This window comes from Arctopsyche grandis, unplaced genomic scaffold, assembly GCF_051622035.1.
Source record: "Arctopsyche grandis isolate Sample6627 unplaced genomic scaffold, ASM5162203v2 HiC_scaffold_342, whole genome shotgun sequence".
NCBI lineage: Eukaryota > Metazoa > Arthropoda > Insecta > Trichoptera > Hydropsychidae > Arctopsyche > Arctopsyche grandis.
In genome coordinates this window covers 1,087-14,335 of record NW_027518514.1, presented here as the reverse complement: position 1 = coordinate 14,335, position 13,249 = coordinate 1,087, and the positions used below count along the sequence as shown (strand labels likewise).

The 13,249-nt window shown below is 30.0% G+C and overlaps 2 protein-coding genes and 1 non-coding gene across 3 annotated transcripts; 2 read left to right on the top strand and 1 right to left on the bottom strand.

Moving 5' to 3' along the window:
- Positions 1 to 217: 217 nt before the first annotated feature.
- On the top strand, positions 218 to 1,720 carry LOC143922085 (uncharacterized). The gene has a single exon (XM_077445353.1). The coding sequence runs from the start codon at positions 218 to 220 to the stop codon at positions 1,718 to 1,720; it is 1,503 nt and encodes a 500-aa protein (XP_077301479.1).
- Positions 1,721 to 9,780: 8,060 nt separating this feature from the next.
- On the top strand, positions 9,781 to 11,585 carry LOC143922084 (uncharacterized). Its single transcript, XM_077445352.1, has one exon. It carries the CDS (start codon positions 9,781 to 9,783, stop codon positions 11,560 to 11,562), a length of 1,782 nt encoding a protein of 593 aa, XP_077301478.1. The 3' UTR covers positions 11,563 to 11,585.
- Positions 11,586 to 12,309: 724 nt separating this feature from the next.
- On the bottom strand, positions 12,310 to 12,381 carry TRNAD-GUC (transfer RNA aspartic acid (anticodon GUC)). The gene has a single exon. It is a non-coding gene; the product is annotated as a tRNA-Asp (tRNA).
- Between the last annotated feature and the right edge of the window lie 868 nt (positions 12,382 to 13,249).

Below are 13,249 nucleotides of genomic sequence, written 5' to 3'. Positions count from 1 at the left end.
TTATTTTATAGTAAAATTAAAGTAAATATTTTACTTAATTAACCTTAAAGTTAAAGAATAAGTCGTTAGTGACGATAAAGTTAATAAAAAAGTTTAATTTTATTTACAGTTTATTAATAATTCTAAAATCTCAAAGTTTAAAGATTTTTCGGTCTTTCGTTCTTTTTTGTTCTCTATTTTAATTTAAGAGTCTTCTAAAAATTTTATAATTTGCCCTATGGTTCAGTATCTTTTTCAACCAGAGAAAGTTCTTGATTGTAGAACTGGAATACAACAAATTGTATCAAACATCGAAGTTTGCTCAAAAGTCTCTTCTTTATTAGCCACCACTTTAGGCCCTTATGGCCTTGACAAGTTATTTTATGGTAAAAAAGTACTTCTTACGAATGATGGAGCAACAATTTTGGAAAATATGAATTTCAGACATCCAATAGCAAAGTTAATTTGCCAATTGAGTAAATCACAAGATAACGAAGTTGGGGATGGAACAACGAGTGTGGCATTGCTACTTGCTGACATTCTAAGTGCTTTAAAGCCTCTTATAGAAGATGGGTTTCCTATTGATGTAATCTTAAAAAGTTTAAAAGATATAAAAGTGCTATGTATTCAACATTTAGAAACACTTTCTATTGAATTTACAGATGAAAATATTGAAAAACTGGCAGAAACCTGTTTAAACTCAAAGAATATAAGAAATGACAAAAATCATTTTGCTAAGATGTTAATCAGAGCACTTTCATTTGAGAGTGATGTAAATGTCAGGAAGATCCCTGGCGGATCACTAAGTGATTCGGGTCTAGTGGAGGGTATTGCATTTGAAAAGACTTTTACATATGCAGGATATGAGCAACAGCCAAAGAAAATTTTAGATGCTAAAATCTGTTGTTTAAATATTGAACTAGAATGGATGAGAGAACGAGAAAACTCAGAAATGAGAATAAAAAGTGTTGAAGAATACCAAAAGACTGTTGATGCTGAATGGAAGATAATTACAGACAAGCTTGATGATATAATTGAGAGTGGCGCACAAGTTGTGCTGAGCTCACAGTCTATTGGTGATTATGCAACACAATATTTTGCAAAAAGAGGTATATTTTCTGCAGGCCGGGTAAAAGATCTAGAATCGATTATAAAAGCATTTAAGGGAAAAATTACCAATTCAACTAAATTTATCCAGCTAGGTAAATGTGAGCTGTTTGAGGAAAGGCAGATGGGAGATGCCCGGTTTAATTATTTTGAGTCTAAAAATGCAAAAGCACACACATTGATTATCAGAGGACCTGGAATGGAAGTATTAGAAGAAGTCGAAAGGGCTGTACATGATGCAGTTTGTGTCATAAAAACGGCTATGAAACATAAAAGTATTGTGTGTGGTGGTGGATCAGTTGAGATGCAATTAAGCAAAGTATGCCGACAAATGGCATTAAAAACAAACTCACAGGAGATGTTTGTTTTCAAGGCAGTTTCTAAGGCTTTCGAAAGGATTCCCGCACAACTAGCAGCTAATTTTGGTCTCGATCCCGTAGTTATAATTCAATCACTTAGGCAGGCACATTCAGAAGAAATAAGCACTTTTGGTGTTGGCTTAAAAGGGGCTGTTGAGATGCAAACCATTGGGGTATTGGAACCATTAGAAGTCAAAAAGAATTTATTGAAAGCGGTATTTAATGCAGTCGAGTGTATTCTTTGTATTGATTCTACCATCATAGCAAAGAAATAATAAATCAATTTATTTAAGTAAGTAAAAGCAATTTGTTTTTTAAATCAAATTTATATATTTTGTTATTATATTTTGAATTTATCGTATAAATTATAAGATTAAGGTAAAATGAATAATTCTAAGCATCACATTCACAACAGGCAAACTTTTTTTGTAAATTTTTGAATATGAAATTAAAAAAAACGGGTATTTATTGATTAGTATTAGCTTTAATAGATAGATTATAACCTTACTTTGAAACAATTAGAGTTGCTAGTTTATTCATAAATTATATGCAACGCAGTTTTCGAATACATAAAAGCACAATTTTCTTTTAGATTCGATAGAAGCCTGTGAACTCAAACAATACTGTAATTTGTCTGCTGTTTCACTTTAAATAAATCTTCACTGCTTTTTTAAGAAGAATTAATAAACTCGATTAAATTATTAAACAAAATTAGAAAATCCCAGATCCTATTAACTGAAACAAATTCAATGTTAAATTAAAACTAAATTTTAATCTATGGTGCTAAATATGATTAACTTTTAATAGAATTTTGACGATTTTTATGTTTTTAAATATTTTTTTGGCCCTAATAATGCCCTCAGAATTTTGGAATACTCAACCTGTTGGAAAAGGTCGGGGGATTACAAAAGAGAATCTCGATACATCTTTGTTAAACGTGCCCACGCCACTCCCTTCAATGTTCTCTTGGTCTCCAATTGATGAAATCTCAAAAATTACTATGTTTTTGGAAGATTTTTATGTTGAGGATGTCACTTCTAAATATCGCCTTTCTTATTCAAATGATTTCTTTGAATTCCTCTTTAATCATCCTAAGCATAAAAAAGAATACTCCCTCGGACTGTTTTATGAACAAGAGTTGGCAGGTTACATTTTGGCCAAAGAGGATAAACTTGTTTTACATAATCGTTCATATGTTGTAGCAAGCATCAATTTCTTATGTATTGCAAAAAAATTCAGAAAAATAAAATTGGCTCCACTAATGATAAAAGAAATCACAAGAATAGCCAATTTGAACGGAATTATTCATGCTATTTTTACAGCAGAGAAAGATTACGGCTTTTCTATTTCCCAAGCAAGGTATTTTCACTATCCGCTGCAGGCAGAGAATTTATTAAAAGCAGGGATTATTTATTATCCAGAAGAAACTATGCCAGCTCCTATTATAAGGCAAAACACTATACTGCTTGATGATCCTTCTAAAATATATCATTTATATAAAAAAATGTGTAAAAATTTTGTGATGCATGAAATGATAGAAGAGAAACATTTTGAACAAATTTTTGGTGGGAGATGGAGTGTTATTACTACAGTCTACAACGAAGAAGAACAAGAATTTGCATCTTTTTTTATCATTGATACTAAATGTATTGAATCCAATACAACCATAAAAAGGGCATATTTATATTATTGGGCTGGATCAAGTAAAATTGTAAGTGATGCTATATCTTATGCTAATAGTATTGGAGTGGTCATGTTTGATGTACTAAACATAGCACATAACAATGTTCCCATTGAGGAATTAAAGCTATTAAAAGGAACGGGCACTCTTAAATATCATCTTTTTAATTTATATGAAACCCCTATCGATAATTCTGATTTAAATTATATACTTTTTTAAATAAAAAAAATTAATAATAAACAGCTGTTTTTATTCTATTCCCCAAATTAACATAATTATAATCAGTTTTTAATCTAAAAAAGCATTGTATAATTACACTACTGTAATTTTCAATTCCCAAATTTTGTAATAAAATATATTAATTTTATTTGGTAACCTAGAAAGTGTTAATTCCAAAAAGTTTAACAGAAAATGGGGAAATTAATCTCAAAACTGGTGTATATCTTTTACTCCTTAAAAAGAGATTTTAGTGCTTTTCCTTGGCTGGAGAAAAAGCATGGAGAGGAATGTGGTTGAAGAGAAGCTCAATAATTACTAATTAGGATTTTATGAAGGTAAAAAAAAAATAAAATGTTCGGATTTATTTAAGCTGTAGTTGTTAATACTTTGTTAGTTTTCTTCGTGTGTTTCTCTGTAATCCGGTCGGGGAACCGCATTGCTGCGTAAACCCCCCACGGCCCTTATGCCAGCTTAATCCCTCTGCCGACGGTCGGCTAGCCTTAGGACTAAGTGTCCCATTGACCCTGAGCTGGCGTTATAATTAGAGACAGTACCATACTGTCTTGGGATCTCTACAGACCCCTGCGCTATGCTTACGTAGGCTTTCTACTGCCATGGGAGTATTGTTGCCGCCACTACCCAAGGAGATCGGTTGTTTTTACAAGGCCCGATCACGGCCAGATGCTAGTCTTTTTATAGTGGAGTTATTACGACTAGCGCCCACTTTTGCGACGGCGTCCCGGTTATTGTTCTTTTACCTACCAAGGCGAGGCTCGAACCCGGGCAGTTCGGGAAGTGAATCAGCAAGCCGACCACTAGCCCAACGCCGTCTTTTATGAAGGTAAACTATGGCAACTAACCAATTAAGGTCATCTTTAAAGCCTAAAAAGTACTTTAAACCGAAATCTACTTCTTATAAAGGTGATATCTATTATTTATTTAAAATTCAAAGCGGCACTAACTTTTGGTTTTGAGATTTTTTGGCTTGCGCCTTTGCCATTTTCAAGAACACACCACCTTTTAAAGGCAATACTTATGTGGTGTTTTAAATTTATATACCTTTTAAAATTGCTTTATTTATAAAGCATTTCCTATTAGTTTTTAGCACACAACCTTTTAACGAAATAAAAAAAAAATGTTCGGATTTATTTAAGCTGTAGTTGTTAATACTTGTTAGTTTTCTTCGTGTGTTTCTCTGTAACCCGGTCGGGGAACCGCATTGCTGCGTAAACCCTTCACGGCCCTTATGCCAGCTTAATCCCTCTGCCGACAGTCGGCTAGCCTTAGGACTAAGTGTCCCATTGACCTTGAGCTGGCGTTATAATTAGAGACAGTACCATACTGTCTTGGGCTCTCTAAAGACCCCTGCGCTATGCTTACGTAGGCTTTCTACTGCCGTGGGAGTTATTGTTGCCGCCACTACCCAAGGAGATCGGTTGTTTTTACAAGGCCCGATTACGACCTGATGCTAGTCTTTTTATAGTGGGGTTATTACGACTAGCGCCCACATTTTAACGAAATATATTGCTTAAATTAAAATAAAAGATTTCGAAACAAAGAAATTGATTCAAGGCTTTATTTATTCAATTAGTTTGTGTAATTTACTTTATTCAATACCCGCTGCAAATAAATGCTAAAGTTTCAGGGCTCTTCATCTTCTTCAATTTCAAATTCTCTGTGGATTTCTTTAATTGTACAATTCTTGAATTCCGCTATTTTGTTCATTAAACTCTCTGCTATATCTCTGGCCTCATTATATTTGTTAATTTTGTTAATAAAATTTGTAATTTCTTTATTCGCATCTTTCAAATTTAACTCATTTGCCAACTTTAAATTAATTTTTTCATAGAATTTCTCTTCAACAACAGCAAATGGTTGGCTTAAATAATAATATTCATCCTCAATTTCGGTTATGAAGTCATTCTCAGCTAGAAAATCAAATTCTAAAATATGTTTTTTTGCATAAATTTTATCTTCTTCCCAGTTATTTAAAAAAGACATAGAGGGTGGGTGCAAAAAAAGCTTTTTATATTTTAAAAACAAAAATTACAAAGAACTCCTTTTATTTTGAATTTATTTTTATCAACGTATGTTGTTATCTGAAGACCTATTAGACATTAAGGGTTATTTAATTATAATATTTCAACAACGTATATTAACATCACTACAATTATTACTGTTACTACTTAAAATATTTATTGACATTAGGGGTTTTATCTTGGCCGATTATAACAGTTACAATAGATAGTGCTGTTATCATATTTGAAGCTAAAAATTTTTAATAAAATACGAAGTAAAAACAGATATGCGGCTATTAATTTAATATTGTTGTTAATATAATTGAATGGCATAGCTATAATTTTAATAATTCTAACATAATTGATTTTTAATCATTAATTTTTTATAATTCATTCCTGCAATAAACAACGAGTTCCAAAAACACTAAAATTTCAGTTAATACAGTGCTTTAATATAAGAAAACAAAATTTTGGAAACTTACAAATTAATGAGGGTTTATCAATCTTTTAAGGCAAAAGACCAAAAAAATCTTCTCTAAACATTTATTTCTGATTTAAAATCATAAAAGCAAGGCTCAATTTTTTTTATACAAATAAATTAAATAATTATAACATAAGTAATTTGGAAATTGAAATTATGTTTGAAAAAAGGAACGAAGAAAGGTGTGCATTCTAAAGCTTTTGACGATTAATTATCAAGCTAACATTAAAAAATTAGACTATAAAACCATTTTATAGGCCAGAAAAAAGAAAAGTTGAATTTTGTTAAAAAAATATTTAATATTTATAAGTAGTGCCGAATTAAAATGATTACAACAAACATTAATCAAATCAAAAACTGCATTAGCTGAATGATTTCAAGCTATATAAAACATTCTATTATTTATTATGTACTTTAGAATGTTTAATCAACTTTTAAATTTAATTTAAAGGCAAAGATAACTAAAAAAAAGTTGGTTTTAATATTCATAATTCAACCTTAAATAAAAAAATTATTTATTTGGGCTTTAAAACTTGTGCCAAATTTATTGTAACTACTCATTTTTTCACTTGGTTACTTAGGAAAATACTCTGCAATACAACTTACTAATGTTATTTTTTTACTTCTCTTTCTTCTGTTTTCAGCATCATACTCACACAAACAGGCTTTAAATTCGCATTTTTATATAACATACCATCACAGAAGCTATCTTTTTTCATTTTAGTAGTTCTTGGCATACACCGTAATACCACATCCTTTATAAAATACATAATTGTGTTTTATTCAACATTATTGTTCTTAAAAGATTGAGGTTTGGATTTGAAATCTATTTGCTTGTCAATCTGGCTCTCAAGAAAATGTTTCAAATTATACCAAGAGGGCAAGAATTCAGTTTCATCTTTATTTATTTACATCTAATCTTATAAATAAATGGACCGCGATATCCGTTCAAAGTATAAAGATGTAGAAGATTACACAAAAATCGTAAAAGTTGACGAGTTTGGGTTTGTAGTTTCGAGTAAAAATTCAAATCAGCTAGAAACAACTCTTTCAACAACCTATAAAGAAGAATGGGGTGTGTTACTTGATTTTAATTATGTTAATTTAAAAGATTTTAAAGAAAAAATTAAAAATAAAAAACTTTTACAGAGAGGTGTTCCATCCTCATTGAGAAAACGGATTTGGAAAACACTTTTATTAAAAGAAAAAACCCTTAAAAATTTTCCATTACGAATAAATGGAGGCTCTAACAATTCACTTAATTTAATTTTTAAAAAAGTTTTAGAATTAACATCCCCTAATGAAAATAAAAATATGTTGCTTGATAAGAATTTTGAATTATTAAAAATACAGAATTCAAAATATGAATATCAAATACATGTTGATATTCAAAGAACATTTAGACAGCATTATTTGTTTTATAACAAATTTGGAAAAGGGCAATTGGAGCTTTTTAATCTTTTAGTTGCATTTGCTAATACTTTTAAGGACGTTGGTTATTGCCAAGGAATGAGTGATATCGCTGCAGTATTTCTAATACATTTTTCAGAAAAAGAAGCTTTTACAATGATGTGTTCATTTTTAAATCTAATCAATTAGGGAAAATGTTTGATGAAAAATTTAGCAGATTGCCACATATAGAAAAATTACAAAATACAATTTTATCCTTGTTAATTCCTGACATTTTTTATCATTTATTTAAGAATTTAGATTCTTTAGGAATTTGTTTTATTTCTTGGTATTTGACACTTTTTACACGATTCCCTATTCATTTAACATTAAGAATATGGGATTATATAATGTTCTATGGAATTAATGTAATAGTTTATTTTGTAAGTGCAATACTTTATGTTTATGAGAAAGAACTGATGGAGAAAAGGGGAGAAACCCTGTTAATTTACATTAATAGACTTCACGAGCAAGAATTAGATGAAAAAAAGATTAACAAAATAATTGATATAGCGGCCTTTTTTATTGAAAAATTGGCATATAAAGATTTGCAGAATATTTAATTAAAAATAAAGAAAACAGTTGTTGTGGTATCCTCTATTAATATAATCCCTAAATGCCCTTTATGACTAATTACTTTAATAATGAAGAGCTTTACACCATCTTCGACGGCACAAAACATCAGTTATTTTAAAATGTTTTAAATTTGTTTAAAACATTGCTTTTTGAGCTAAACAACCTCCTTAAGAGATACAATCGGCTTCATATGTTTTCAATTAAAACTAAGTTCAACTGCAATTGAATTTAAAGACAAGGGGTTAACTTTAACAAAAAAATTAAAGCGTAAATGTAAAATATACAGTAAACCCTGTTTTAACCTTACATAAGAGCAGAAAAACTTTTAGTTTTGAATAAATAAATCTTTTTTGTTCAAATATATTTATTTTTTCACATACTATGGCTTTTTTTTATTTAAAAAGCACAAATTAATTAGGAAAATAGATAAATTACAATACAATTTTCTTATTAAGCTTGTAATAAACAGAATTGATGAATGTTTTGTCATTAAAAATTTTAATGCCATTACAAAGATTTATTTTGCAAGATAGTTCAATTCAACTAGCTTTATTATATTTTTTATGAAAATGCTTCCCATTCGAAGTACCAAATACAATCATTGCTGAAATTTATTAAAGACTTGCATGCGTTTATATTTAATATTATTTTATAATTAATTACTTCGAAAATTGCCGTAAAAAGAGTATTTATTAAATTTTATTGGTCTTAAATAGCCATAATCCAACCTTAATTACTACGAAAACTTTCTACTAAGCAAAGCAAGACTATTTCTACATAATTGGGTGGTTTGAGCATAAATATATATATTTTTTTTAATTAATGCCCTTACTTTATCTTCCGAGCGAATCTATCTACAAAACATTAATTTTCAACTTTGGTGATTGGCCTGCAAGTTAGAACACGATTTCAAGTGTTTTTTAAGTTTTATAAACAAAAGCGTTTTTATGAATTAAATATCAAACCTATAGGCTTGTATCAGGGGGTTCGTTATTTTAATTAAGCAAAAACATTCACCTTTGAACAAAACCTGTTTGACTGTGATCATATTAGTTTGATATATATTATACTTAAATAAATACACATGTTTACCTCAAAATCTTACTATTTTTATTAACAAATCTTTTCAAGGTACTTGATAACGCCTTAAAGCAGTTGAAAAGCTCAGTAAAATACTGGTAAAAAATATATGATGTACTAAAAACCCATATTTACTGAAATGACGAATTATTTATAAACAAAGAAGTACAGTTTTGCTAATAAATGTTTGAATTGATAAAGTAGTTCAAGATTATGGCTCTAAAATTTTGAATATATTTAGTTTATATAAGTTTTATATTCGAATTTAAAATTTATAGCAACCATACCTCCAAAGAGACTTCTTCAAAAAATTTTAAAAATATAATCAGAACCTGTTATTATAGGCAATAATTTATTTTTTGCTTTAGATGGCGCCTTGGTAAATATTTAACAACTTTTTGAGCAAAAACCTCAATAATTAATAAAACAGGTAACTTTTGTATAGTGGGTAGAATGTGGCTAGCTCAATCAACTCGTTTGTAAATAATTATCAAAAGAAAAAAACCCTCGATTGCTTACTAAATTCGGCCCGAAAAACTTTATTTTCCAAATATCTTCTTAAATTTTCTTATTAATTTACATGAAAATTAAAACGCTAAAATAAGCTTTGAATTTTTTCCAAATAAAAGCTTAATCATCGTTTTCATAAATCACCAATTCTGGTTTGGCTTTTCAATTTTAAAAACCTTACAAGAACTGATAGTTTTTAATATAAGGACAATTCATTTTATAGAACACTGTAAATACGAACAAGCCTATCTATTGCTAAATCTTATATTTTCTAGCTTCATGAACTCACCCTACTATTTTGTACTGAAAATTTTTAACCCTATGAGACCACAGACTGGAACAGTACAAGCACTTTATTATGCTCAGAAGACAAATCCACTTTTTAACATGCCAGTTTTGCAAATAACATCACTAAGCAGGTTTTCTTTTGGTGCTAACGAGAAGAACAGATACAAAGCTAATTTAAGCGATGGAACACATTACATAAAATGTGTATTTTCTAGTGAACTTTCAAATAAATTTGATAGTGAAGAAATTTGCAAATTTACAGTAATAAAACTTGGATCTTTTACTATTAGGCCCAAAGAAAACAGTGTATATTTGTATGTACAAAATATTGATGAATACGAGTTATTTGAAAATGTGATCGGGCACCCTGTAAATATTTTTAGTGGTAAACAATCACTCGATCCAAGTTTAAACAAACAAGAAGATGAAAAACGAACACCGATTACAGTCAGTTCGCCTAATAACAATACAGTTGATTCAGAGCAGAAGACTAGAAATACACTCAGTTACACCAAAAAAGAAACCGCACCAAACGAGCCATTAAAAAAACTTAAAGTTGAAGGGGATAGTGGGAGAATTACAGAAATTAAAAAGATTTTCCCTCACAAAAAAAATTTAACGTTCAGGGGAAGAATTGTTTCAAAATCAGAAATTAAAAAATTTAACACACAGAAAGGGGAAGGTAAATTGTTTAGTTTTGAGGTTGCTGATAAAACAGGACAAATTAAATGTGTTGCTTTCTCAGAGAGTGTTGATGCATTTTTTCCAATTATCGAGTCAGGTCGTGTTTATGAAATTTCTAACGTTACTGTAAAACCTGCAAATAAAAAGTTTTCAAATGCAACATCTGATTTTGAGATTCAGTTGGAAAAAAATTCTGAAGTTGTAGCATCAAATGATGACGATATTCCTCAGTATATGTTTAAATTTGTAAAGATTTCAGATTTAGGTACAGTTGGTGGTATTGTAGATTGTTTGGCAGTAATAAAAGAAGTTTATCCTGTGGCAACTATAATAATAAAATCAACTGGCAAAGAAACATCTAAGAGAGATTTGGTGGTCATTGATCAAACAGGAAATTGTAGATTGACATTGTGGGGTATTAAAGCAGAAGCAGAATATGAAAAAGACACAGTCATCTGTATTAAATCGGTCAAAGTTGGTGATTACAATGGGGTCAACTTAAGCACTTTAGCAAGCTCTGTTATTATGCCTAATATAGATATTACCGAATCTGTAGAATTACTGTCTTGGTATCAGGATGAAGGACGAGATATAGTAATTGAAAAGGTAAGAGCAGTTCCAAAGAGATCTTTTATCAATGAAATTAAAGAAAACTCGTTAGAATATGCCAATATCCGGGCGTCTGCCATGTTTATGAAAACCGAAGGACTCTATTATGATGCTTGCCCATCAGAGAATTGCAATAAAAAAGTATCAGCGGAAGAAAATGGTCTGTATCGATGTGAGAAATGCAATTATACATTTGACAAGTGTAATCAACGTTACATGATTAATTTACATGTCGGTGATTTCACTGGTCAGCTCTGGGTAACCTTATTTGATGATCATGGCAAAGCACTTCTTGGATCATCTGCGACTGAATTAAAAGAGATGTGCGACAACAACCCGGAAGATGTTCATAATTTGGTTAAAAGTGTTATGTCTAAAGAATATCAATTTAAAATAAGAAGCAAAGAAGAAAATTACAACGGAGAGCCAAAATTAAGAAGTAATTGTTTGGAATTTTTTTCTGTTGATTATGTAGCAGAAACTAAACGCATGCTTGAAGCAATCGAAAGGGCAACTGCGTAAAAATCAATTAATAAATTGTTTTTTCAATTAATTTATCAATTTTTTTAAAAAAGACATTATTCCTTTAAAAAAAATAAATATTTTAAGGGCTGATTAATATTGTTGAAATGGAAAAAAAATGATTTATTTAAAGTGGATTCAAATGGTTTTTTTTATATTTGATACACTTCGGACACAATTCGACCGTGCTTCTACAATCTTCTCTGTAAGCTCCCTAATTTCTTTTCGGCCATCTTTCTCTTCAAGACATCGCTTGCCTATCAAAAAAAAACGATTTCAAAGGTCTTCATAAAAACTAATCATTGATGTATCCTTCAATCTAAAGTGTTATTGCAGAAATAGTATAAATAACCCCTGATGTCTAGTAAGTCTTTTTACAACAGTGAATTTTTAAATTTTTGTTTAATTCCAGTTGAGATTGTAAATCGATAACTTTTTTAGAATAATTTTCGCTGTTGTTTTTTTTGAAATTGTTATGTAAACTATGATTTAAAAGGCTTATTCCATCTGTTTAAGCTAATACTATTTAATAAATGCTCTTGTTATGATTATCTTCGACTAAAAATGCCAAATATATTGCCTATAGAAAAAATCACTCAATTGTGATTTTAAAATATAGATAGATTCATGTAAGAGATTTATTTTAAACACGTTATTTATCACAAAAAGCAGGAGAGGTTTTTTATTAAAGAAAGACTTTATTTCTAAAAAAATTATTCTTTTCTATTTAAAAATCTTCAAAAAGATCTCTTCGACCGAGACTCGAACTCGGACCACAAGCGTGACAGGCTTGCATGCTAGCCTTTGCACCATCGAAGATATTAAGAGAAAATTGTGTTAATTTTAATCTACTTTTCCAGCTAAAATATTTTCACTAAAAAACAAAAGTTTAGATATAAACGTACGTTTAAAACATACATTTTATCTTTTTTATCATTTTTGTTGTTATCTGAAGACCTTTTAGACATTAAAGGTTATTTATTTAATACCAATTCATTAATTATTAAACAAAAAAAAAAAAAAAAATGTTCGGATTTATTTAAGCTGTAGTTGTTAATACTTTGTTAGTTTTCTTCGTGTGTTTCTCTGTAATCCGGTCGGGGAACCGCATTGCTGCGTAAACCCCCCACGGCCCTTATGCCAGCTTAATCCCTCTGCCGACGGTCGGCTAGCCTTAGGACTAAGTGTCCCATTGACCCTGAGCTGGCGTTATAATTAGAGACAGTACCATACTGTCTTAGTCTTTTTATAGTGGGGTTATTACGACTAGCGCCCACTTTTGTAACGGCGTCCCGGTTAATGTTCTTTTACCTACCAAAGCGAGGCTCGAACCCGGGCAGTTCGGGAGTGAATCAGCAAGCCGACCACTAGCCCAACGCCGCTTGCATGCCGTATAAGTTTAATAATAAACAGATGTGGAATTACAATGGTTTTCTTATTTATATTTTATAATGACTTTATAAAATTATAGAGGTTGCGCAAAATAATTTTTCTATTTAAAAATGAAATTTTGACTGAAAGTGTTCATCCCATTAAGACTGCCTTATGATCTCGAGATGGCCTTTCTCTGAATAAAATATGTATTTACTCAATTAAGGTATTTATTTAAATTATATTAATAGAGGATTACACAACAAAGACAATTCTTTAAAATTGACGGGGTTTTTAATAAGCTTAAATAATGCTT

Excerpts from the sequence above, each read along its gene's own strand:
- LOC143922085 (XM_077445353.1), top strand. The coding sequence starts at position 218 with ATGGTTCAGTATCTTTTTCAACCAGAGAAAGTTCTTGATTGTAGAACT.
- LOC143922084 (XM_077445352.1), top strand. The coding sequence starts at position 9,781 with ATGAGACCACAGACTGGAACAGTACAAGCACTTTATTATGCTCAGAAG.